At 39.6% G+C, this 26,037-nt stretch overlaps 1 protein-coding gene across 6 annotated transcripts in view; it reads right to left on the bottom strand.

The window, feature by feature from the left end:
- Positions 1-26,037, bottom strand: part of SORBS2 (sorbin and SH3 domain containing 2) — a 405,698-nt gene that overhangs the window by 59,349 nt on the left and 320,312 nt on the right. For 4 of the 6 annotated variants that reach the window (XM_090036070.1, XM_090036067.1, XM_090036071.1 and 1 more), the window contains 6 exons: positions 25,028-25,203; positions 19,482-19,548; positions 18,312-18,356; positions 15,752-15,938; positions 10,635-10,749; positions 475-558 (listed from right to left, as the gene is read on the bottom strand). In XM_090036070.1, coding sequence (XP_089892196.1) covers positions 475-558; positions 10,635-10,749; positions 15,752-15,938; positions 18,312-18,356; positions 19,482-19,548; positions 25,028-25,203 — 674 coding nt within the window. The remainder of the gene's footprint in view (positions 1-474; positions 559-10,634; positions 10,750-15,751; positions 15,939-18,311; positions 18,357-19,481; positions 19,549-25,027; positions 25,204-26,037) is intronic. The other 2 variants (XM_090036068.1, XM_090036072.1) reach the window with 1 other exon arrangement.

Below are 26,037 nucleotides of genomic sequence, written 5' to 3'. Positions count from 1 at the left end.
ACCCAGAGGCATTATCTGCGGGTGTGTATGTCTGCATTTACTAAATTAAGACACACTGTCAATGAAAACTGAGTATTTATGTTGTTAGCCTGTTTGAAATCTACAATATAAAAATTAATAGGTCCCACTTCTACTCTTAAATTGTTCTAACCAAATGCTTCTAATTTCTAAAGGTTTAATAAAGAAAGCAAACAATTATGTTTTACATACAACTGATGCTGTAGGTGTTTACATATCAGTTGTTGTACGTAGTCTGTGGACTTAAATTAGCCAGTAGAGTCACTGGTTTGGCAGGTAAGCACTTAACGAAACTGGCTGGATGCATATACTGGACTCAGTTGTGTTGTTCTTTCGTAGAAAAAAGTCCTATTCAGCTTCAGGGGGTGACTCTTCCTACACTTGGTAATTTGTGAACTGTATCCTAGAAATATATTTTTCCTAAAGTTTAAACATTAATAGTCTATCCTCACTTACCGGATGTCCAAACTCCAGCTCTGAAAAGAATTTATACCAGGGTTCATTTTCTAAATCTATGTCATCTGGGTTTATGCGATCAGTCTGGAGCAGTTGTGAAGGAAAAGGGAAGGAAAAGTACACACTAAGCAAAGTGCTGGAAATGCCATGTCACATTAACAACACAAACTTGTCAAACAAAAACAGTGTGGGGGTGATATGGAGAGGGGAGAAATGAAATAAAATCAAGGAATAAAGATGGGATTTCATATGGAATTGCTTTTGTTCAAGAGCTATCACAGGCTAATGTTTTAACTCCACTTTTTTCAGCTTGGACTTCAGATGACCATTGCACAGTTACACATAATATAGGAAACATCTAGCATTTTAAAAATAATATTTCAAAAATTAATCAATACCTTTGGCTGTCTGAAAAAGATCTAAAACCTGTTTTTTAAAAAGGACTATAATTATACAACAAATGAGAGTGGTATTTTTCTGCTTGGTTATGTCCTTTTGCTCAGTAAACTTAATAATACCAGATACTGTTTTCTTGTTAAGAAAACATTTCAAGCTGTTTTTTCTCTGTAGTGTGTACCAGAAAGTGCCCAAACTGTCTGACAGTAGATGAGTACATATGATTTCAGCAATATTGCTTTCAACCACTCCTTGTCCTCTTACAAAGCATGTTAATTCGGGTTCTTGCCATCTTGAAGCGAAGCGTACCGTAAGAGATAAGCAATATGCATCATGCAGGCATGGCAATATTGAAAAGCTGTTTCAGCCTATGGAATGGAACTGGTATCAATGTAATTCCTTTCCATGAAAATATATATAAACAATAATTGTGGGTTCCATATTACTTTTGCTTTGGTCTTTTCCCATCTTCTATCTCCTACAGACCTTTTTATTACACCAAAAATATTATATTGATATTTTTCACATTTCACAGTAAAAATTGGAGATGAGCAGCAAGAAGGAAACAGTTTAGTGAGCAGAAAAACAAGTAACATAATTCTTTAACCAGCACGGAAACATAGCAGAGCAACCCCTTCCCCCACCCCCAGTGGTTCTACACGGGCTCTTTATTGTAAATAGGTTTTCTAATTTTCTCAATTATTTTCCCTGCGATATTGTATTCTTTGGTACAGCTCAAAGTAAACTGTCACACAGCACAAAAGCACAAGATGCTCTCAGTTTACTATATTTTTAAATACAGAAATATGTATGTGAGGTGGCTATATTTAATTCATAGCTGTATAATGTTAGTTTATCAGAGTTCATGAATTAACTAAGCCAGGTCTGGACAGAAGTCCTCCAAAGAAGATTTAGGCAGTCTACATGAGGAATGAAGGCTATTCACTATGTAAAACACTATCGGCCAAATCAAGCTGGATCTACTTTTCTATTTATCCTCACAAGCTGTATATGATTCAGGGGAAGTATTGCTCCTGTTTCACAGATGAAGAAATGAGAGCCAGAGATAAATTACTTGCTCACACTACATAGCAAAACTTAGTAGTGTACTCATATGTCCTACTCTAGCCATAATCATCAACTTCATAATACAATTATTGCTACTAGCAATCTGTAATCGAATACATGTCCACTAATCTTCAGTAGATAAATACTACCGTGTGAGACTTTGTTCATTGGCCAGCTCAGATATGCATAGTTTCATAGTAGCTAGGGTCAAGAGGGACCTGATCAGATCATCTAGCCTGACCTGCTGCCACAGGCAGGAATGAATGCTGGGTTCACAAGACCCCAGACAGGTGATCATCTAACCTCTTTTTGAATTTACCCAAGGTAGGGGCAAGGACCACTTCCCTAGGAAGTTGGTTCCAGATTCTGGCCACCTTAACTGTAAAATATTGCCTCCTGATCTCTAACCTACACCTTTTCTCCATCAGCTTACTATCATTGTTCCTCATCACCCCAGGTGGTGCTCGGGAGAATAGGGATCGTCCTATTTGCTGATGATCTCCCCTGATGAGTTTGTAGGCAGCCACCAGGTCTCCGCTCAGCCTCCTCTTGCTAAGGCTGAATAAGTTCAGGTCCCTCAGTCTCTCCTCATAGGGCCTGTCCTGCTGCCCTCTCACCAAACAGATGGCCCTCCTCAGAACTCTCTCCAGGCTGGCCACATCCTTTTTAAAGTGCGGCACCCAGCACTGGACGCAGTACTCCAATTGCGGCCTGACCAATGTCGGATGCAACTTTATTACAGTCTTTGATTCATGAAAGAAAAATGTCCGCTTTAGAAGACTACATTAAAAGAGAAAAGCCAAACTCTAACTGCTGTAGGGAAATGTAGACAATATGAGGAAAAACAAGAAAAATCACAAATGCAGAGAATTAAGTGCTAGCGCTTCCTATTTTTTCCAGTTGCAATTATTGGCCTATTCTACTTTTTGTACAACTTTAGAAACACACCATCATTTTGAACTATGTAACCCTGGGAAAAACTGCAAAACTACTGATTTGCTCTCAGTCCTATAGACTAAATAGCAAATTAAAGATTATAATTTAAGATTATATTTAAGATTGAAATCAGAGGAGAATTTGAGGGCATTGTCACTCCAACAAACATTGACAGTTTTGACTGCACCTTGGTACAGATCAGGTACAGTCTGAAGTGATGCAATGTTCCCTAAATATCTATATTTGTGGATACACTGACAAAAGAATAGGTGGTGCTCCTTAGACAAAGCAAAAAAATTAACCTGTGGGGTTGGGACAGTGCTCTGCAGCTGTGCTTCTTGAAACAGGGCAGCTAGCAGAGGTAACAGAAGACTATATAAACCATCTCTAAGCTGCTTTGGAATTCAGTTCCATCAGGTGTGGAATTCAATACCAGCGGCATGAGTTCACAGTGAACCCAAAGATTTCTCCCCATGGGTTTGGGTTGAATTTTGTTTACAGACTGAACAGCAGAGGGCAGCAAACAAAAGGAAGTACCTACTGCACTAGATGCAACTGCAAGCACCACATTCATCACTATTTTGCACTTATCACAGGACCTTGTCACACAGTCACTTGCAACAGTTGCAAACCACTGCAATATGGTGACATGAAAATTAGCAATGCAAGTTGCCCTTTCATGCTGTGCATCAAATACTTCTTTTTAAAAAATAAATGTATTGCTTGTCACATTAAAACTTTTAAAAAGCCTTTTTTTGTAGGCTTGCCAAATATTTCTCTTCCTGGCTTTTTACATGTTTAAACTAATGCAGTATTTCTTAGGTTCATGATAACAACACTGATGCTAGTGAACACTTAAGAAATTAAATTAAAAGAAGGATGTTAGCTTTAGTTCCATTTGAAACAGGAGAAAAATCCATTTAGGAAGCAGGCAGGCATAAAGTTGATAAACAGCAATTAACTGCCTTATAGTTTCATGAATGATTGATAACACTATGCATAGCCCAGAATTCATGATTCTCCTGTATTATCTGCTACTTAGGGAAATGAGTACAAGTTCATAAAATCATAGAAGATAAAGACTGAAAGATCCATCAGAGTATCTAGTTTATCTCCTCTTCTGTGCAAGGTCATTTCCCATTACTAAGGTTCTATTGCTATATAGTGTGTTTTAACCAACAACAAGAAATGGAATTTCTACTTTTGCATGTATAAGACTATTCCACAGTTTAAATCTTACTGTTAAGATGACAACTCAGTCTGAATTTTACTTTTCTAAATTGCATTCTATTGCTTTTAACTATACGCCTACAGAAACATCCTAAATTCTTTTTACTTCTAGATGTTTTTAGCCTTTACTGTTGCATTGACTGCCAGTAGTTTCTTAAGCAAGGCATGCAGTCTTATTTTTATTCAAAAGACTAACCCTTTCAAACTCCTGATGATTTAACACTTCTCAAAAAAACTCCCTCAGCTTTCTCAGTATCTTTCTGCTAATGTGATACTTAGAATTAAAAGAAATACACCAGGGCTAGGCACAGAAATTACCAATAAACTGGTTTAAATAGTCAGAAACTGGTTTAAGTCTGTAACACAATAGAGGCAGTCCCTGGACTTACGACACAACTGGTTCCTGAAAACTGCGTCTTAAGTCGAAACATAACTCGGAACCATTTTCTCATAAGAAACAATGTTATAAATGGGGGATTGGTTCCTGAACTAAGGCCCGATACCCTATTTTCACCAAAAATACCCCAGAATTTTGTACTCGATCAATTTATAGATGAGTAATATAGCTACATTAACGTATTGATATTGTAAATAGCAATCATATTGATTGGAAGGACTTCTTTGAGGTGACTTTTTGCTGGACTCTTTGAAAGGCTCTTGGTTGGACTTTTTGAAGGGTTCTTGGCTAGAGTCTGCTTAGGAGTCTTGGCTGGTTTCTTAAAGAAAGCGTCCAAGGAAGTTTGGACAGATGTTCTCCAGGGAGATGAGTGACACAGAGAACTTGTTCGCTGGCATGGCGTAGCATCGCACTGGATCAAGCGTTGTAAAGTAGAAACTAATGTCATAAAGTTGAAACAGGGTGTCAATTTATAAATGTAAGCATGAAACATTGTAACTTGAAACATTGTAAGTCAAGGACTGCCTGTACACATAAACCATTTTCAAAGTGGCCGAAACCAGTTTAAAATAAACCTGGATGGATGTAGCACTCTGTCTGAATTCTCAGATGACACTAAACTATGGGGCAAATCAAACACATTGATGGGAAGAAACTTAATCCAGGCAGACCTGGGCAGATTAGAGAAGTGGTCAGAGAGCAACAGGATGCAGTTCAACAAGGACAAGTGCAAGGTGCTGCACCTGGGGAGAAGGAATCACCGGCACACCCATAGGCTGAGGGATGACCTCAGTAGCACAGTGGCAGAAAGAGATCTGAGAGTTGCTGTCAACTCCAAGACGAATATGAGTTGTCACTGTGACGATGTAATGAGCAGAGCTAACTGCACTTTGTCATGCATTAGTAGGTGCATCATGAACAGGTCCAGGAAGGTGATATTTCCCCTCTGTGGCACTGGTCAGGCTGCAGCTGGAGTATTGCATTCAGTTCTGGGTGCTGCAATTCAAGAAGGATGTGGACAACCTTGAGAGGGTCCAGAGGAGGGCCACTCATATAGTTAGAGGCCTGCAGAGAAGGCCCTATGGGGAAAGGCTGAGGGACCTGGACCTTTTCAGCCTCCGCAAGAGAAGGCTGAGGGGGGATCTTGTGGCAGTATACAAATTCACTGGGGTGGGGGAAAGGGTGCAGCAGGGAATAGGAGATGCTTTGTTTACCAGAGCACCCCTGGGAATAACCAGAAACTGGCCACAAGCTGATAGAGAGTAGATTTAGGTTGGACATCAGAAATAACTTCTTTATGGTTAGGGTTGCCAGAATCTTGAATGGGCTTTCAAGGGAGATGGTGCTCTCCCCTACCTTGAAGATCTTCAACAAGAGACTGGACAAGCACTGGCTGGGGTCACATGACCCCGGCACTTTTTCCTGCCACTGGCAGGCAGTCAGATTCGATGATCTATTGAGGTCCCTTCTGACCCTAGCATCTATGAGTCTATGAATCAAACCACCAATTTAGGGTTAAAGTTTAGGTTTAACTTCTGTCTCAGACCTCATAGTGAATCAAGCTAAGTTATAGTCCTCCAGCATGCCAGAAAGCTTTGTGGCCCCCGCTTGCCTCCAAGTTGTCATAGAACAAAGGCAGCACAGCCTCAGCTCCCCAGCTGGGTCTGCAGGCAGCACTGGGGGTGAGTGAGGTCGCTTAGGCCCCTTCCCCAGCTGGGGTCTGACAAGCAGTTGGGTGGGGAAGCCCCCAGTCACAGCTTTCCCTCCCACTGCCCTTGCAGCCTGGCTCCTGCCAGCTGGGAACACCAGAGCCCCACCCCATCACCAGGCCCCCACCTGTCAGGCACAGGGGATTGGTGGGGGGGGAATGGACCCCTGATCCAGTTTGCCCCCATCCCAGCAGGGGTTGGTGTGGAGTGGAAACTCCCAGGTGTGGGCTTTCCCTCTGCCCTTCCCTCATAGCCTGGCTCTGCTGGTTGGGAACACCAGAGTCCTGCCCCCTTGCTAGACCTTGACCTGTCAGCCGTGGGGGGCAGGGGGTGTTGGGGATGGGAGGGAATGGACCCACTCCACCCTCTGATAGTGGGAGGCTGGGCTAGAGTGGGGGTCCATTCCCCTCTGCCCACCCCCTGTGCCTGACAGGCTGGAGGCTAGCAAGGGGCTGAGGCCTCCATGTTCCCAGCCTGGGGGAGATGGGAGGTGCTTGTGAGCACCGCCCCCCCCGCTTCTGGCAGTGGCCAGTGCAGATATTTGCCTGTCTTGGACAGGGGACGACTGAACGCTAGTTCAGTTCAGTATCGGTTCAAGCTATGCAGCTTAGAAAAACCAATGTAGATTGAACTGATTCCACCTCAAGCTTTTTGACTGTTTGTACTTAGCCCAGGTGTCTTGCACTCAAGTCATATACGAAAGACCTATATATTACTCTTTTCTGTTTTGTGATGGGAAATTCCTGCAGAACTAAAGCTTGCATCAATCTTTTTTTTTAATCCATGGCAAACAGCAAAGTGGGTATGATCATGTAACCTGTTATACTCCTAAGTAATGTCCACTTTCTTGTTGCCCATTTTGCCTCCTACCAACATGCATATGACTTTTAAATGATTTTTTTCCTCAGGATATATTATTAACATCTTTTACATTAAAATCTAATTTTTATTATTTTCTTTTTATGTTTAAATCTCTGTCTCTAAGTGGGGTCATAATTGCTTCCAGTTTTGTATCATCTCAAATTTCACTGGAGTTCTGTTCACTTCCTCTTTTAATTCCACAATCAAGACCTTCAACAAAGCTAACAGATTTTGCACTATTCTGCTCTTGCTCAGCTTAATACATTTCAACCTAAGAGTATTATAGCTAACTGAAGGGTTTTTGACAAGGAATTTCAGTTCTGTAAAAATTCAAACATTTTCATTTTGATAACATTTTTGAGGAAATCATTTCTATTTTCTTGTTTGAAAAGATCAAATGTTCTATTTTACTATGGTAAAAACGTTTAATGCCATCACTTTGCTTAATTGTTTATAATATCATTGTTATATTTGTATACTTTATTTAGTATTCAATAAAATATTTACTAAGTTATATGTTCAAAATTGTCAAAAATGTTAGATGATTCAGAATTTATCCTGAAAAATTCCAGAATTTTAAAGTAGCAGTTCCAGTCCCTAACCAGCTGTAATAATTTATCCTTTATCTTGCTTTCAAATACATTTCCCACATAAGTTTTAATTAACACAGAACATGGGGCATTAGCAAACATCAAATAATTTTGTAATACTTTAAAAAAAAATCAGTATCTTAATTTGTGAAACTTAACTTTTATAACCAATAAAAGTACTCTGGAGATTTTTTTAAACTTATGTTGATAGTTTAGAGGTATGTTACTTGATTTAGAACCCATTTTTAGGAAATCACTTTGGGCACTTTTACACGTGCTCTGGGGGCAGGGAGGGTGGAGCTTTAATTAGAGTGGCTCCGAGAGCCAGTCTTATTAAAGCGCTACAGCTTCTTGTGTATCAGTGCCCCCCTACTTAAAAATGGCAGCGGAGGTGCTTGTGACCCTGCCACCATTTTTAAATGCAGGGACACTGATACATGAGACGTGGGAGGCTGCTGGAGTGTGGTAATTGCCATATTATGGCAGACTCGATTAATCGAGTCTGTTCTGACATGTTGTAATTACAGTGCATTGGAGCAGCCTCCATGCTTGTGTACAGGCACCCCTTAGTATCAGTACAACACTTGGGTGCTGTTTTTGCATAACTGCCCCACTTCTGAAGCCTTCAGAACACTCAGATATATCATTAAACAGTACCTCCCCCTGATTTTATCAGTAACTTTATCTTGTATTGAATCACTGAATCATAGAAAGTAGAGTGGAAAAGACTGGAGAAGGCATCTAGTCCAATGCCCTGCTCAAGGCAGGATTATCCTTGACTAAAACATCCTACACAAAGATTTGTCCAACTTATTTCTGAAAACTTTGCAAACAACTGTCTTATACAACTATCAGGCATAATACTCAAAAAACTTATCAGCAAAACTCACCATTTATTTAGTTGCCTAATATTTGCTCACTATTTATTTATTAAACTTAAAAAATTATACCTAACACCACAATTTTGAGCGTTGCAGTTATAATATGAATTATTCCTGCTTTTCTTTTTCCTAGCAGGAAATTAAATGTATTAGAAATGTAAGGGCAGAAATAAAAAATCACTGTGATTTTCAAAATGCTAATTTTTACCACGAGCCTGCCATTTCTCAGTCTGTAATGACCTCAATCTGTGACACAGCTACCGCAAGGGAAAAATCACTCCCAAAATACAATTTTTATTTTCTTGATAGGTACTTCTAAATTCAGCTTGGCAATAATGACTACATCTCAGAAATCAGGGAGATGTTGGTAAATTGTAAGACTGACTAATAGCTCTGTCACTACAAGTGGTCTGTATCAGAAAGGAATTCCTTATTCTCCAAGAACCTTATTTTACAGAATCTCACAGCTTGCTAGAGACCCAATGTAACCCACGCCACATTATCGCTTAAGCTGTAGAAATAAAATACAATAAAATAAACTTACAATAATAGGAAGTTATTTCAGTACAATTCTTTAATATAAGGCTGATGTACTATGCATATCATAGTCCAAGTATGCAGTATATTTATTATTTTTAAACTGATACAATATGTCCGCTGATGATAGGAATTATAATAATAGTTAAGCAAATAAAACTCTGGTGTCAGTTACATAGACTCCTATCAAAAATTAAACTCTGCCAACCACTGCACCTGAAGAAAGTGTCACAGAAAGAATGACATAATATATATCAATCTTCCTAAATAGATTAAGTATTAGAACAGTGTAAGGGTAAAATAGAAGGACTAGTGGAGTATGCCTTTTAAATAAATAGAAACTTAGGTTAGTGGTCATTCTGCAAGCATTAGACTTAGTTTTATTAGACATGCTCATGAGAAATTCCCCAACTGCAGACGTATGATTTAGAAATGTGCAATAAGTATATTTGGTTACAGATTAGTGTAAAACTAAGGGTCTATTTAATTCACGGTTTTGTGGTTTTCACAGAAACCATGAAAAACAGCATTGTCCATGATCACCAGGAAATACTGCATTGGCTGCGATTTCCCACGAAATCAACCTAAAAATAAAAACCAGCGTATTATTCATGCGCTGTTTTAGAATGTTCCAATGCTTACTGCGATACAAAAACAATGCAACAGTCACTGCAGCCATAGAGTTACTGTTTGCTAGTGATGTAGACTAAGTAAAGGCATCAGTCAGTGAAGTGATAATAAATTAGGGTTAGCATGAATTAGTGGTTCTAAACTTTTTGTAGAACACTATATATAATAATAAGTTATGATGATTTGTTACAATTCACACTGTATTATACATTTATATTTATATTTAAATTTATATTTAAATGTAATATTTATATTTATACCAATGTGATAAATTATATGATATCATTTACTTTCCACAGAATTTGCTATTAAATTATATGGTATGTGCTTCTCCACTGATCAGTGGCGAGAGGTGGGGCTGCTGGGAAATGCCCATGAAATCAGTTCTTCGTGCTGTGACCAAGCTGCGAAAAATGCTTTGCCGTGATTTAAGTAGACCCATGCATAACCAGAACTAATCAAAATTCTTGAGGATAACATTAGGCACATATCCTGAACACATTATCACATTTTTTTCTGAAATACCTAGTGGCAGAATACTATATGCATGTGCGTAACTGATGTGGTGATTATATGTGCTGATAAAATTACCGCAAACACGTGAAATTCAGTTCTGGATATGCATTCAAATTATGACAAGTAGTTCTCATGGATTTACGGTTCTACTTGACATGTAAAATTGTTTCATTTCTCATAGTGATTCCTTGATGTCTTGTAAAGGAGGGACTATATCTAACCCTAAACCCAACCAGTCCCACAGTTTCTACAGAACCATCCCAGACTATCAAGACAGAATTTACCACATGTGAACTAGAAAGAATCTAAATATGAACATGGATAATCAAATAGCAGTCTAACTAGGTATAATTAGCAAAAGTGAACTCTCACTAAGATTGCATGATCCCAGTCCACAAACACTTCTTACCGGTCTTTCATGTTCAAGAATTGATGACTTTCCTGGCTCATATTCAAAAATACTCCTTGGTTCTGAACGGAATTTGCGGGTATCTACTTTTCTGTCTGGAGGATCCCAGTCATTTCTAAACAACAAATACAAACAAGTTATGATACTTTCTTTTCCATTAACACCGCACCGCTCCATGTCAGCAGCTTAACTTAATTGTGAACCTACTTTTTTTCCCCAGCTTCAGCTATGAGACTTCTGGTCTTTAATATTCTAACATCCTGACATTTTAACCTCAGCATAATCTCAGTTTACTCAGATCAGGTACACAGAGTACAATGGCAAAAATACTGGTGCTGATTTGGTTGTTTTACCACTTCCACCATTACTTTTTGTCAGTAGAACTTTACTGGTGGGCAAAGATGATCCCAGCAGGGTGCGGCCCCCCCCCCATCCTACGGCACACTTACAGTGGGGAGTGAAAGCCCGGGCACACCGGACATAGTGGGATGGGTGGTGGCCAGAGCTTCCAGCTGGAACAGGCAAAAACATGTAAATAGTGGCAGCTGCAGCCTCTCCGCCCAGCTCTGTAGGGTCCCCCAAAGCATGGGACCCAGGGCGGTTGCCCTGATTCGCCCCACTCCTAGGGACAGCTCTACTGGTGGGAAACACATATTCCTACAGGTAAAATCTTACAGAAATTTATTCATATTTTTGTTACCTACATTATACTAATCCAAAAAAATCTTTTCTGTACAAATTTCAGATTTACTGTGGAACAGGCATTATATTGTATGTACAAATACAATAAAAATAAATGAAATTCTGCATGTAAAATATGATAGGTTTGCCTAATGAAAAAGGTATTAAAATATCTAAATATGTATAGAACAGGTTCTATAGCTAATAATGCATTTCATTAGGGATAATATTTAAATAAAATAATACAATATTCTATATATTGATTTGCAGGAAGGCTCCTCTGTTTTTTCTTTACAGCTAGACTAATCATTTGGATGTTTGATCTGCCTCTAAATAAGCAACCATTTCTAATCTATTCAGGGCAGGTACCTTGAATGAAATCCTATTCCCTTTGTATTGGTTTCAGTGGGCCAGGATTCTGGGCATTGTCTCTATAATTGTCTAGAAAGGGCCTATCATCTTGTTGGCACCATACAAAGAATAAAGTATAATCCTTTGTATTCTCTTTCTGTTTTAGAAATAGATTCAATTAGATTCTTAGGCTATGGACTTTTTAGCTATTTTAAAAAGGGAGAAGGAGCTGCAGTTCAGAAGTATGCAATAGCTGTTATGATCTGTCACACTTATTGCAATATAGGTCAGCTAGAATCACTCTAATTTTGACTGTTAATAAAACATTGCTATACTTGTATCACTATAGAATAATGCATTATGTAACAGCTGCATTGTAAAGGTTTGTACTGATATGTCTCATATCCTTTGACATCCCTATACTGTGACTCACTGTCATATCTTAGCACTCATTTGGACAATAATGGCAAGAACTGTCATTTCTTGGTCATTTTTGCAGTCATTGGCCAGCCTGCATTTGGAATAACCTCAGACAGTGTGTAATTTTAATTAGAATTGTGGCAAATGACTCACTAACAAACTGGGGTAGCTGGTGATAATTGCTGCATGTATATACAATAAGGTAAATTTGTTCAGCCTATGTTAAATCATTTGATGTGACCTGACACAAAGCAATGCACATGTCATATTTTATCATGCATTTAAAAATCTATACAGATGTTTTTCACTGAATGGGTGGAAGCATACGTAAGTGTGTGTATACATGTGCTGAGGCACTGAAATCTCCATTGGTGAAATACTGTACATTTTAAGCAAATGAAATCCTCTGTATATTTATTGTATATTTTAACGGAGAAGAAATTGTGGTTTCAGGGCACATAATTGAAATGTCTGCTAAGAATGAATAAATAAATGAATGCGTATTGAACAGGTTGCATTTTACTCAAAATAACTCAGATAACCTGCCATTATGAAGATAAAAACATGCTATTAAAACTCAGATTCATATTAATTTTATGTTACTTTAACTTTTAATCCTTTGTGGACTGTACTATTTGAGTTTTGACTGGTAATGTGAAACATGCCATGTCTTGCCTCCCCACTCTAAAGATGTGAGTCATATACAATTTAAACCTAAATCACTTAAGTGAGGGTCTAAATACTCTTGCTTTACTGTCAATTAACCTCTCTCCCCACCCCTAACACATGCAGACAAACACCCATCCCCCTGGTGTTAAGGATAAATTGACTGGTTATAGTTGTTAGGAGCAGACAAAGCATTCCCTAAACTGTGACATTCCCTAGAGTGGAGAGCCTGGATTTTCTTTGTCAATCTTCTCATGAAGGAGATTGTGAGAAAGAGGGGACACATCCAAATTTAAGGCTGAAATGGTTAACTCCAAACCAGGAAAAAGGTAGTTCCTATAAGATCCTTTACTGTGTTCCCTTATTCTGTCTGGTCTGCTATGGGACAATTCCTGTAACTCCAGGATTCAGGGAGCAATAAGTCAATCCATATTTTTATATGACATGCTACCAATATTAAAGTTTCTTAGGCCCAAATACAACTTCCCTTTATGTGGCTGAGTAGCAGTTGCATAGCTAAAATTAGCCTTTTATGACGATTTTAGCTCATACTCTCTACTGTGTAACTTGTCTTTGCCTTCTGAGGAATCTGCTCTGGCCATTTATGTTTCTGCACCCAATGGGGGAAAAAAGCCTACTTGTATATATTTTATCCAGTAGCTATTCAACACAGGCTGCAGAAACACCATGACAAATAGAAATAAGGGCCAAAACCCAGGCCCTCTACTTTTCAAGGTAGTCCATACCTCACTGAGCCATTGAAGATGGTCCTTCTAGTTTTCTCTGCTTCTCTGCTTCCCACATATATTACCCTCCTGGCTGCCTATATCATTGGCTTCAAGAGGAGGGGTGGAGAGTGTTCTTGGTCCTGCCTCACCCTTGTCTTGGTGGTGAGGTCACTTTGCTAGTAGGAGATACAACTTCAAACCCTTTCTGTCTGAAGGGGGACTAGCTTCCTCTTCTGCTCCCTGGTCAAGTGCTCTAATACTTGGCCAATAGTTCTTAACCTGTTTGGACTTGAGGCACTGTGAGAGATCCCCAGCCCCGATAAGCCCCGGGAACAGCGAAGCGGGAGCCGCTGCGGCAATAGATTGCCGGCGGCTAAGAAGTGCGGGGCGCGGTGCAGGCGCGGCAGGGTCAGCACAGCACGCGAGCCACCGAGTGGGCCCGGCTATGGGTGTTAGTTCCCTGCTGGCACCGAGGGCAGGAGACTCACTTACCCCTCCCAGGTGTGCGGCGGTGCGGGCGGGCACAAAAGCCGCACCGGAACAGAGAGGGGGAAGATCGGAAGAGCCGGGATGGGAGTGGATCCCCGGTGGGAGTCCGGAGCGGCGGAGGCACGCCGACATGCGCCCTGCACGCACATTCTGGGGAAAGGGTAAGGTCTCGCAGGGGCAAGACACCAGGGGCGATAAGCCCTGAAGTTATTCGAGGCGATTGTGAAGGCTGGAGGCACCTCACCCCAGCTGGAGGCTACTCGGCCAGTAGCCTGGAGAAGTGGGCTAGGGGCCTCAGCCACAGTGTGCTGGGGGCAGGAGTCGGAGCCGCCCCAGATGGGGAAAGGACCCTAAGGGGGCAGACAGCCCACCCCGGTAAGGGGGATGAGGGGACTCCGGAAAGAGGAGAGCTGGACTTGAGTGAAGCCGGCAAACACAGGGACCCGGAATCAGGGGCCCGTGGTAGAACGGACTGTTTGGCTTGCGGTTGCTAACTTTGTATTTTGTATTCGAGGCATTGCCCCTCCCTGCTCACCAGAGGGAGGACTTGGAGGGCAACCCGGACTTGTGCATGGAGGCCCGGGCGAGGGTGTAGGGGAGGAAGGAGCCCTCAAGGATCTTAGACTTGGAGTAACTGGAGGTCTCATTTTCGGACGTGCACGCATCATAGAAAGACACCGAACCAGGGAACCAGCAAAGTCGTGGCAGGCGGATCTGATGCGTACCTCCCCGGAGTGAGTGCGCCTCAATTGGGAATCATTGGACGGACGTGTACAGACTACTGAACTATTGGACTCGTTGACAGACTTGTCGACAGGCACCCACCACTCCTTTTGTAAATGGAGTGGCACCCAGTTCCTAAAACTAATTTATATATGACAGTGCTTTTCTCCTTGAAGAGGGGCTGGGGAGTGGGTGTAGGGGATTGGCCAGGCAGGGAGAAACTTGAGCTTGCCCGTATCTCCTTATCTTCTTATACCTGATTTATCTTATACCCTATCTCATGGCACCCTTCAAACAACCTGGTGGCACTTCTGGGTGCTGTGGCACCTTAGTTGAAAATGGAAGTACACAGAATCTAACATCTTTGCAAATGGCTACAAGTGTCACCTGTGTGGCTAAGAGATGGGTAGCTGCATTAGCCTGAAATCAGACAGAAGGTAGGGAAGGGTGGCACATTAGGTTGTTTATAGATGGGCTCTAGGAGGCGGGGCGGGGGGAAGTGGGGGCTTTCATTAGTGCAGCTCTGAGAACCATGCTAATTAAAAGTGCCTGGAACTTCACATGTATCAGTGTCCCCATGCTGAAAAATGGCAGTGGGGCATTTCTTTAGTTTAAAGCACCCTGCTGCCATTTTTCAACGGCAAAAGACTAACTGATTCAGAGAGGCATCACCTTTCATATGGTCACATGGTAGTTTATGTGGCTCAAGTTCACTGTGCTAGTGCTACTTATCTGTCTAAAGGTGAAACTGGATTTGAGCTTCTAAGCCTTTAGGAAGCAGCTTCCTTCCAATAATCAATTGAGATTTTTACCTTGCCAACCACATCATACTAGTCAACAGTCAAGCTTGCTCAGTGAAAAACTAATATCCGCAGATACTAAAGAAACATGGTGTCCACACTTTACTCAAGTAGTTATGCTACTCATTATCTCAATGTCCTCTGAAACAAGACCTGTGATCTTGCTGCTTTTCCATCCCTTAATAAACCTCTGATATTATCTATTGCAATATTGTTCTGATTATGGACTTTTTTCAAAAAAAGAAATAAACCTACTTACTTTTCTGGTGTTGACCTATCTCGTGGACGATGTGGTGGCACTGGAGGTGGTATTTGTGGAGGAGGTATAGTAGATGAAACCTTAAAAATACCAGTGCCATTGTCAGAAGTGCTTTTGGACAATGGTCTGTATGTCTGTGTCTTTGCAGCTGGGTGTGCTTGTGCAGGGAGGGATGGGCTGTAACTGCCTAATGTAAAACACAAATAATCAAAATGTAAGGTTGCATTTTAATGAAATAAGATGCACTGTACTCACAAAAACACTCACTCATTTAACACAAAAAATTATAAATGCACTTTATAGGACATACTGTGATGTCCTGTGCATCTTTTTATGATTATTATATATATGCTCATGCATACACACATGCATTTTATACACATATAAAACTATATGACATTTCACAGGAATTAATGACCAGTTTGGACAGATAATAGTTATGTGCAATCCCCCCAGCCATTAGCTACAATCTGCTATTAATCCCTCAGAATTGTCCTGTTCCTTGTTGTTATTAAATCAAGGAATAGAAAAGTAACATAGATGTACTTTTTTCATTCTTTGAAATGAATGCTTTAGTTTGGAAAATTATCCAAAACAAATTTCTTGAATAAAGCTTTTAAGAATGCATTATGGACTTGAATACACATTCTTGATCATATATCAAACAGAAGTAATGAGAGCAATATTGATAAAAACAGAAATTAAAGAGTCTTAAATCCTTAAACTTTAAACATTAATACATTGTTTTACATACTGTAAAGTGTTTTGTGTATCTGCTTCATCCACATTATTAGGAAGCCTGCCCTGCCTTCTTTCTGACTTCAGACTAACATGGGTAACTACCTTTCTCTATCCAAACTATTACATTTTCTTCTTGCTAGTAAAAAGTTTCTGCTACATGATTCTTATTATCTTAAATATTTGAAATTTATATATCTTTTAAGTGAATGAAATTTTCCAGTAGGAAAAGTAACAGGATCACAAAATAATATCATTTACACTAGAATTGGAATGATGTTGTAGCCATGATGGTCCAGGAAATATGTCAAGGAGCAAGGATTTTGTGGGTGATATCTTTTATTGGACTTACACAAGCTTTCAAACAGAGATGTAACAAAGCAGCCAGGCACCCAGGGCAATGGGACATGGGGGAGCAGCAGCAACTTCTGATTGCTACTGTGGTGCTGAAGTGATTGAGTAGCTGTGGCAGCAGCTGATTTTTCTGCCCCATCTGCCCAAAGTCAGTGTTCGAGATGGCTGCCTTGGTCTCCACACCCTAGTTACACTTGTTGCGTCCGATGACCGGTGTACCCTTGACCTGCGAGCCTGGGTTGGCACGACCGGCTGGACGCGGGTGGGGTAGGTAGTCGAACAGGTGGGTACTAGCGGTGGCTTGGAGTCAGGAGATTTTAAAACGTATTGGTTATACAGAAAGTTTATTTTACTTACACCACAGGAGATTGCAGTGTAGGAAGGAAGTTGTGGTCACGTGGTGTAGAAAGAGAAGTTGATTTATTCAGCTCAGCATGCAGATATTTTTGTTGCACAGATTACAAACTGCGTGGTGCAGATTTTAAGCAAAGCATACAGGTAACTTCGGTCTAAAGACTTTCGTGAGCTCTTGTTGAGAACGGACGAGCTGGCAAAAACGATACACCTGAAAACTTTTACCGTTGGTGGGGAGAGGTCAGCGACTGGCCAAATCGCTGACTATGTCTCCTGGGCATGCGTGGAGGTCTCCACCGAAGGCGGAAATCTTTCCAAAGTTATAGTTTACAGGGTAGCCTATTACAACACGCCAGGCTTGAATAATTACAGGACTGCCAATCATGACTGTGAATAGACTCTGTGTGGTCTTAGGTTTCATGTGAGATTGACTGCGCATGTGTTTTACATTTAAGCTGGTGGGGGGGGTTTGGATACAGAACTATAATGACGAAATATGTTATGTTAGCCTTTGACCTTTTTGCCATCGGCATCTGAAACCAAAGATTTTTCTTTGACAACACTATTGTTTTTTATTCCAATGTATTCAACCTGAAGAAAGATGCAGTGCATTGAAAAGCTTATCTAAGTCTATCCTAGCCATGCAGTAGGTCCAATAAAAGATATCACCCATAACAATCCTTGCCTCTCCATCATTTTACTAAGTGTTCTTGATGCACAGTTTAAAAAATATGGCATATCTTTATTTTTATGTGTGTACATAAGCACAGATTATATTTTTAATCTGTATTTTATTATTTAGTTTGACATTCCAGGTTCAAAGTATTCAGGGTCATTAGTGAGAATAAATTAAATTTAGTCAGCGACTACAGTTTTATAATACTTCCTCTCTGTTCTGAAAGGTTCATGTCTGCAATAATTTTCCAATTACTTCTGTTGTAAGAAAGAAACCAAAATGAGGCCTTGTTATATTTGAGCACAAGGACAAGGGAAAACAGCAAACAGAAGAATAATGTAGAATTATGCATATGTAAACTTAACAGGAGCAGGTCTGATGAGTTTTGAGTACCACTATCCCCAAAGGGCATATTTGAAGAGAGGGAATAACTCCTACCAGTATTATATGCATATGGAGTGTGATATATGTCTGTGTCATCATCTACAAAAAGAAATATAAATGTTACAGTAGAGCAATACCTGTCAATACATTAAAGCAAGGAAGCTTTCTTTGCAAATACAGACAGAAGGTTAGTAGGTGATCAGCTCCAGCCTGGTCATGTATATGGTCTCTGGAGGCCATGTTTCCTCTTTACACTTAAGACAGGTTATTCTGTCACCCTATTCTGAATGGCATCTTGTTGCCATATCACCCAGCTTACATAATTATTGGTTCACTTCACATTTCAAGTTATAATCATTCCTACTATTCTTTCCAGAAACCATTCCCTCTTCTTTTCTTGATAGGTTTTCTCTTTCTAAAGGACACCATTCCTATTGTAAAAAAAATCCTCTTACATTTAGTGTTGCACAATGGCTACAGCTTGAGGAGAAAGTATTTGGCCTGTTTTACATTTCTGATTCTTCCACTGACTTCTTGTGTGATCAACAGGCACTCATCTGTAAGCCTCCATTTACCTGTCAATAACATTTGGCCTAATGTCACTGCTCTACTACAATCACTGAGAGGAAATGAGGCATAATTACTGTTTACAGAGTATCTTGGCCTGCTTGGGTAATAGGAAGACAAGATAAAATGTTATTACTAATGTGGATACTAATAATATTATGAAGGCTCCTTGGAGGTCAGTATCAAAAGGAGTTTTATTTAAATGGATAAGTAGAACTGAAAGAAGCAGCATCTTGTCTTTGTCACTGAACACATGAATTCTACAACAGAAAGTTGGCAGGGTAGGTGACAGCTATAGCTACCCTGGTCAGTCAGACAGAAAAGTGGTATTGGCAAAGTTCTTTGCTACTCTAACCACCTTATTGAACTCTTACATTGTGAAAAATCATAATGTATTTCTAATGTATTTCTTCTCTGCTTTCTTTTTCAGAACTAAAAATATATCAATGAAAAAAGCCTTAACCAGGAGAATGCTTTGGCTATATCATTTCTTGTACTGGCTTAGTTTAGAGAAATTCCCATTCAATTCTATTCAAATCTCATGTTCAGTGACTGTAAGCTATGTATTACGAGGCAGCAGACCACCAAAAAATGGGGAAAAGGGCATTTATTAATTCCAATAAGATTTATGTAGCAAACAGAAAAATGTACACTTACCAGGTTTGTGAACCATATGGATTTGCTTGAACATGGTCTTATACCAATCCTTTGGCCTGTCAACTGTCTACATAAAAGAGAGTTTATAAAACTTAGCTAAAGAAACAAACAATCAGTGGTGACATATCATGTCTCGGCAATTCCAGCTGTATTTTTACAGCAGTTTAGAGTGTCAGTAGATATGAATTTGGCTCATCACATTTAATCCTAGACTGATCCCTCACGTACCTTCTCACTCATTCCACTTGTATTTTTTCATTTATGAATACTTGTAAACTTTCAGCAAGTTTGGTATCCAACCTCAGTGAAAAGACAATATTCAAGAACCCAGGACTGCCATATCACATCAATATTTTATCTTTTATACTGCTTTGCCTTTACCAATGGGTAGTACCAGATACTTTATAAGAAAGTACAAGAAGCGCCAAGAGTCAACTATCAGCCCGCAGGGCAAGGTTCTTAACTCCAAGCTGTTATCATTAAGTTATCTCAAACATTCTTAAAAGAATAGTTGGAGTTCTTCTTATCTATGTTGATACCTATTTTCTTAATAGTACTTAGTATTGGACTTCCACGACATCTTGTGGTAATGATTCTCTTCTGTTAATTATGCATTAGGCAACATTATTTCCTTTTTATTAGTTTTATGTTTGTTGCCTTTCAGTTTCATTAAATATACTCTTATCCTTGAATCATGAGAAGGTATAAATAGGAGCACTCAATTACCTTCTGAGTAAATTGTATACCTCTAGCAAGTTCCCTCTTTTCTCTTCTATGTAAATTGAAGTCCCAATGTTTTCTGTCCCTTCAGATGCAAATTTCTCTATCCTTCTAAGTATTTCCATCACCTACCTCTGAATCCCTTTCATTTTTGTGATATCTTTTTGTCATGACTAGATGGGCTAGGATGACCAGAACTGACACAGAGTCCAGGTTCAGAGATATCAGTGATAGTGTAATGCACAAGTGGTGTTTTGAGTGTTACTTTACTCTATTCATTACGTATCAAACATTTTTACAACAATTGAGAAGAGGTTTTCACTTAGATGTCTACAAAGCAGCTCAATTCATTAACTGAATGAGGATTATTAATTGAGAACCACACAACATATTCTTTCTGATGTGTTGCCTTGAGATGCAAAATTTTATCTGTCAGTAATTGCCAACACTGAATTACACTGCATTATGTTGCCCATTCACCTTAACTCTCTGCATTTCATCATATTCCTTTCTACTCTCACCTAAATAATTTTGAATTTAAAATATATTCACTTTACTGATCTCCATCTTTTCAAAATTGTTAACAAATATTGTACACAGCTTTAGTACCTGTTGAACTATGTTACAAGTGGCACTTTTTTTGTTCTCAATTATCCCTGCCACAGCTATTACCTTATGTTTAACTCTTCTGGTTTGTTAACATAGACAAGTTCTTTTATTGAGCTGGGCAGAATACAGCATGAAATAGCACTGTCTACCTCAGACCAGTTCATTCTCTCCACTGTGTGATGTGGAGGTTAAAGAACACTCAGATCAAAAGCCCAGAAATCTGTTGAAGAGAAAGCAAAGCAGCCTAACTTGCAGTGTCTTCTGATCCCATTCTAGCTCTGTGTGACCTGGGCTGCATGTAATTTAGTGCGTATGCAGTGGACACGCTTAGGGAAAAGATACCGTGTTTGGCATTAGCTCCCTCCATCCTTTACACCATCTCTTCTAACTTCCAGGAATTGTGACTATTTCCACATTAATTCTTGACAGTTATTTACAGCTCAACTCCTGTAAATCTCTGGGTGGAGCAAGTTAGCCTATTTTAAGACAGAGTAAAATGTACTACTCCAACACCACAGATGCCTGAAGACCCACCAGGAAATCCAGCAGCTTCTTTTGCAGAACTGAATTTGTATGGGTGATAGAGAAAAATCTGAGAATTAATACAAAAGTCCTTATGACTCTTTCTTCACTGTTTACTAGAGGATGGAGGTACATAGATAACTCCCAGCTAAAATCAGTGTTCTGATCAGCCCAATCATCCAAAGTCCATAGAAATACAATCCACAGAATAAACCATGGAGAGGCTTTCATATAATTATAAGCCAGGCTTTCATGTAATTATCAGCCAGACTGTGGTAAAAGGCCTAAAAAATATCCACAAGTAGTACTTGGGAGACTTCAAGATCATTTGCAGTATTGTAACCAGCACCGGACCTAGACTCCTAGCAATCCCAGTTGAACTTTTAGTATCAGGTCCTCCTTCACCAGAGATAATGATTAATAATAAAAAAATTACCGTTTTCGGGCCCCCTTTCTGTCTGGGCCCTAGGCAGCCGCCTGTTTCGCCCATGTCTGCATCCAGCCCTGATTGTGACAATCCAACAAAAATCACACAAAAAAGGAGGCATTTATGATGCTCAATAAAGGTTTCTTTCTCTTTGCCCTACATTCCAAGTTATGTAGTAAGCAACGCATAATCAAGTGCGGCTTGTGTTTAAAAGTTTCCTATTTATTAATGGGTAAAATCCAAAACAAAAAGCAGGTATAGCTAAAAAGTTAGATTATTTGAATACAGAAATTTGGTTTGACTTGATTTTTATTCACCCACAAAGGAAAGGACAGATTAATTTGATAATTAACTTTGAAGAATTATTTTGGATGGTACAGCTAAAAATATGACGTCGCCTTGCATTTTAATTAATTGTTTTCTTGCTTAGAATTTTTAAATGATACTAAAACGGTAGATGCTGTTTAACAAAGCTCTTCTGACAGAAACACATTTTGATTACTCACTTTAAATATTCAGCCTTTATGCCCTGGAACCTTAAAATGATTGGATCTGAGCTATGTTAAAGTACTCTAACATGCAAGAATCTGATTGAGTCTGCATTTCAGTTTTATGCTACCTACGTTGACAAAGACCAAAACGGTGTTGAAGCAACATGTTCAGACTCAGTAGGGAATACTTTGCAGTGACCCCTTATGAGATAGAAATTACATGAAAAGCTTCATCCTGTCTTCCCTGGCTATTGCAACGCTGGGATTTAAGGAAAGAGGGAATCAAGAGAAAATGGAAAGAGATCAAAGTCTGGAAAAAATGTGTGTACAACAAACACTGCTAATTTCCAAATTCTCATCTGAAAGCTCCTTTTTTGTGACAGGCAGTGTCTTAATGTACAACATCCATGCTCAAATTTACTACACTCTGCAGGCAGCTTTCCCTTTGTATGAAGTAGAAATTTTGTACTGCAGAGATGAACTGGTCTCAAAACATCCAGCTTTCTTCAGAGGGATACGGAAGTACAGCAAGCTCTTTCAGTGCCCAGGGCAGGGGTTGGGATAGGAATCATGTAGGCCACTGGATGGGAGATGGGGTGGGGGGTGGGGGGGAGGCTGGGAGGAAGAAGTGAGGCAAGTTAGAGCGGAGTCTTAGCTGCCCTGGCTCTCCTCACTCGGGCAGCAGCTGACACTTCCATAGCTAATATTGTAGCAGTGCAGGCTCTGACTACTGCAGCTGAGAGACAGGCAGCAGTGCAGACTCCCCAAGGGACCTCTTGGTGCCCTGTTTGTGCTTACTTCTGGGCACCCAGCTATGCCTCCCAAAGGCAAAGCCTTCCAGAGGCATCATAGCAAATACTTCTGTGAGGAGGGGGTTATCCTTGTGCCCTCTCTAAGTCTGTGCCTGTGGCTTGTGCCCTGCTTGCCCCTTCCTAGTTACACTATTGCTGAAGACTGAGGGAGAAGCTGGACGTTTGGGTGCTCACTGACTGTGGGAACAGAGCAAGTACTATATTTTGATTTTTCTTGTTCACTGAAAATGCTGCTGTGGCACTTTGTTGTGTGCTGAGAATGGGATGGTGCAGCACATTTGACTTTTGCTGACAGTGTCATCACCTTCAGTCTCTCATTACTGGGGTATGTAGTACTCTGATCTACATATCACCCTCAGTTTGCTTAAAAGTATACTCAGATCAATGCTAGAAGTGAATCTCATTTCAAGGAGGAGCAGGGCTGAGGGGTAATATACACTCACACATGCTGTTATTTGCTGATATGATATAGTCCTAGAAGACTGTACCTTTAACTTGCATCTGGTCATAAGGCTTATTTACATTACACTAGTAATACAAGCTGCATAAGGTCTTAATAGAAAAGCACAGAAGAGAAAAGAAAGCAATCCTACACTGGAAAAAAAATCCAAATTACACATACAAATTTAATTGAAAATCTTAGAGACCAAGACCGTCATATCTGGAAGTTAAATATACCACTGTCTACTTGCCAAAATGCCTTAAATACACTGGGCGATACATTTCTGTTATTCTTTTATATAAATAATATTCCATGTGATCAATCTGCTAGTCTTAAAGCAAAAACAACAATAACTTCTGACATATATTACAAGGATGCGTGTGGTTAGGAGGAATGGGAAGCTATAGCACTGTTGTAATAAGAGTTATAAGTTTTTAAAAAGTTTTCTGCTTTTAAAAATAATTTGTATTTGCCAAAATTGGGGTGGGAGTAAAAGAGAAAGCATGAAATACTAGTTTCTTCCCCAATTGTTATTGAAAATGTCCCAGCCTTACCACTTATTCTGAAATGTCCTATTGGTTTTCTCCATCAAATCCTGTTTTTCCCCTAATTTTTCATTCCAGTGAAACAGCTCTTGGCAATTACACAGCCCCATATGTTGATATTGGCAGGCAAAATATATCCAACAGCTGCTACATCCTTCCACCTCACAAAGATTTCACCTGCAAGGGCTCTGCTGCCTTCATCCTGGCTCTCACTCTTCTTATTTCTTCTGTCTAGCACAATGCTGCTTTTCCAGCATGGAAGGCCAGCAAGCAGATCCTTCACAGATCTACTACAGTGCTGCCGTCTGAACCAGCCTGAAGGGGCTGCTCTGACAGCATTGTGGAAAGAATGCTTCCACATAGTAAAAACAAAACTCTTTAGTTTGACATCCTGTGACCACTCAAGCAGTGACTAGTGGCAAGTTGTCAAAACTGAGTTAATCACAATGAAAGGATTTCCATGCTGCTCATTTAAGTGTCATAAAAAGACACAATGGTTCTGTATTGCATTTCTTTAGACTACCCATCGATTGGATTATTATTTGAACAAATCTAGTCATTTCCATGCAGGGGTCATGAAAATAAGGAAATAAATAAACTCAAGACATGAGGTTTATTTGCTAACAATAAAAATATGATTTTAAAGGTTTGGAATGACAAGAAAAATGATACATAATCAAAACATAACACCACTGAAGGACAAGGGGAGTAACAGAGAACAAGAAAGAAACCTGTGGCTCTGATTATTTATAATTGGAACTAGAAATACGGGGTTGCCCAATTATACTGCCATCAGCAGTCCTCTTCTCTTGCAACACAGAGTATTATATTCATGAGTCCTCTGATTACGCACACATTATATAAGACTAGAAGAATGTGAAAAACCCATTACCAACAATCAGTTCTTTGTACAAAGGCACACACACGCGCGCGCGCACACACACACACACAAACCCAGTAAAACCCAGCATTTCCTACCGTTCTAATTGCTGTTGGGATTCCAGATTCATCTACCGGGCCAATCCCTGCATAATGTGGTGCTTTAATCACTGTGACTTTCTTCTCTTCCTCTGAAGATCTACAGATTGGTATTGTACTGGTGGTGGTGCTGCTGCCAACAGCCTGAGCATGCTGTGAGTATGTCTCTGTGGATTCTGTAAAGATAATGTGACAGCACGTTGTATAACAATATAATAATCATAGTTAACAGTTATATCATGCTTTCTATTTTCTAAATGTTACACAAATATTTATGCACAAAGTAATGCATAAATATTAATGTACCCAAATACAATGTCTCATAATACTTATACATTATGAGGATTTCCTTGCATTCAAGGAATTATGCACATATTTTATTAAATGCTGTGCTGAAATACTAGTGTATTAGATTGGAGGCATTTTTTACATGATGAAAGATGAAAAGAAAATTTGCTTATTTAGAGTTAAGATCAGGAAAGAGAGGATGATAAGATCCAAAAATAAGATAGTGGCAACAGGCACATTTTCCTAAACTAAACTTGCAGCTTTGCCATCTATATGTTTAACTATGCATTGGGGTGAACTGAACTCCTTTCCTCCCCAAAGCATTGCATAATACAGAATATTACTATTACTGATGCACAGTAATGCATTTCATCAAGAATTTCATAGTTTTTAATACATGTACTGGGTCCATTAGCATGCGATGTGTGAGAAAGTTAACTAGATAAACACTATTAAGTGTTATGTTATTAACTTTGGAAAGCTAATGCATTATCAGCAAAGCTAATGTATTATCAGCAGGGAGCCTGGTTTTCTTTGATTTAAAAAAATCCCCAATTTTTGGTTAAAAAAAAGTAACCCCAAATCCACATTTTTCCATGATTAAAATGAAACACCACTAATATATAGATAAAAATAGTAACCCAAATCCACATTCTATATATAGTGGTGTTTCATTTTAATCACAGAAAAATGTGGATTTGGGGTTACTTTTTTAAAACTGA

The sequence above is a fragment of the Crocodylus siamensis genome, chromosome 2, assembly GCF_052110815.1.
Source record: "Crocodylus siamensis isolate JL-2025a chromosome 2, ASM5211081v1, whole genome shotgun sequence".
NCBI classification, from domain to species: domain Eukaryota; kingdom Metazoa; phylum Chordata; order Crocodylia; family Crocodylidae; genus Crocodylus; species Crocodylus siamensis.
Note: the sequence above shows the minus strand (reverse complement) of the source record. Positions and strands in the feature narration are given on the sequence as shown.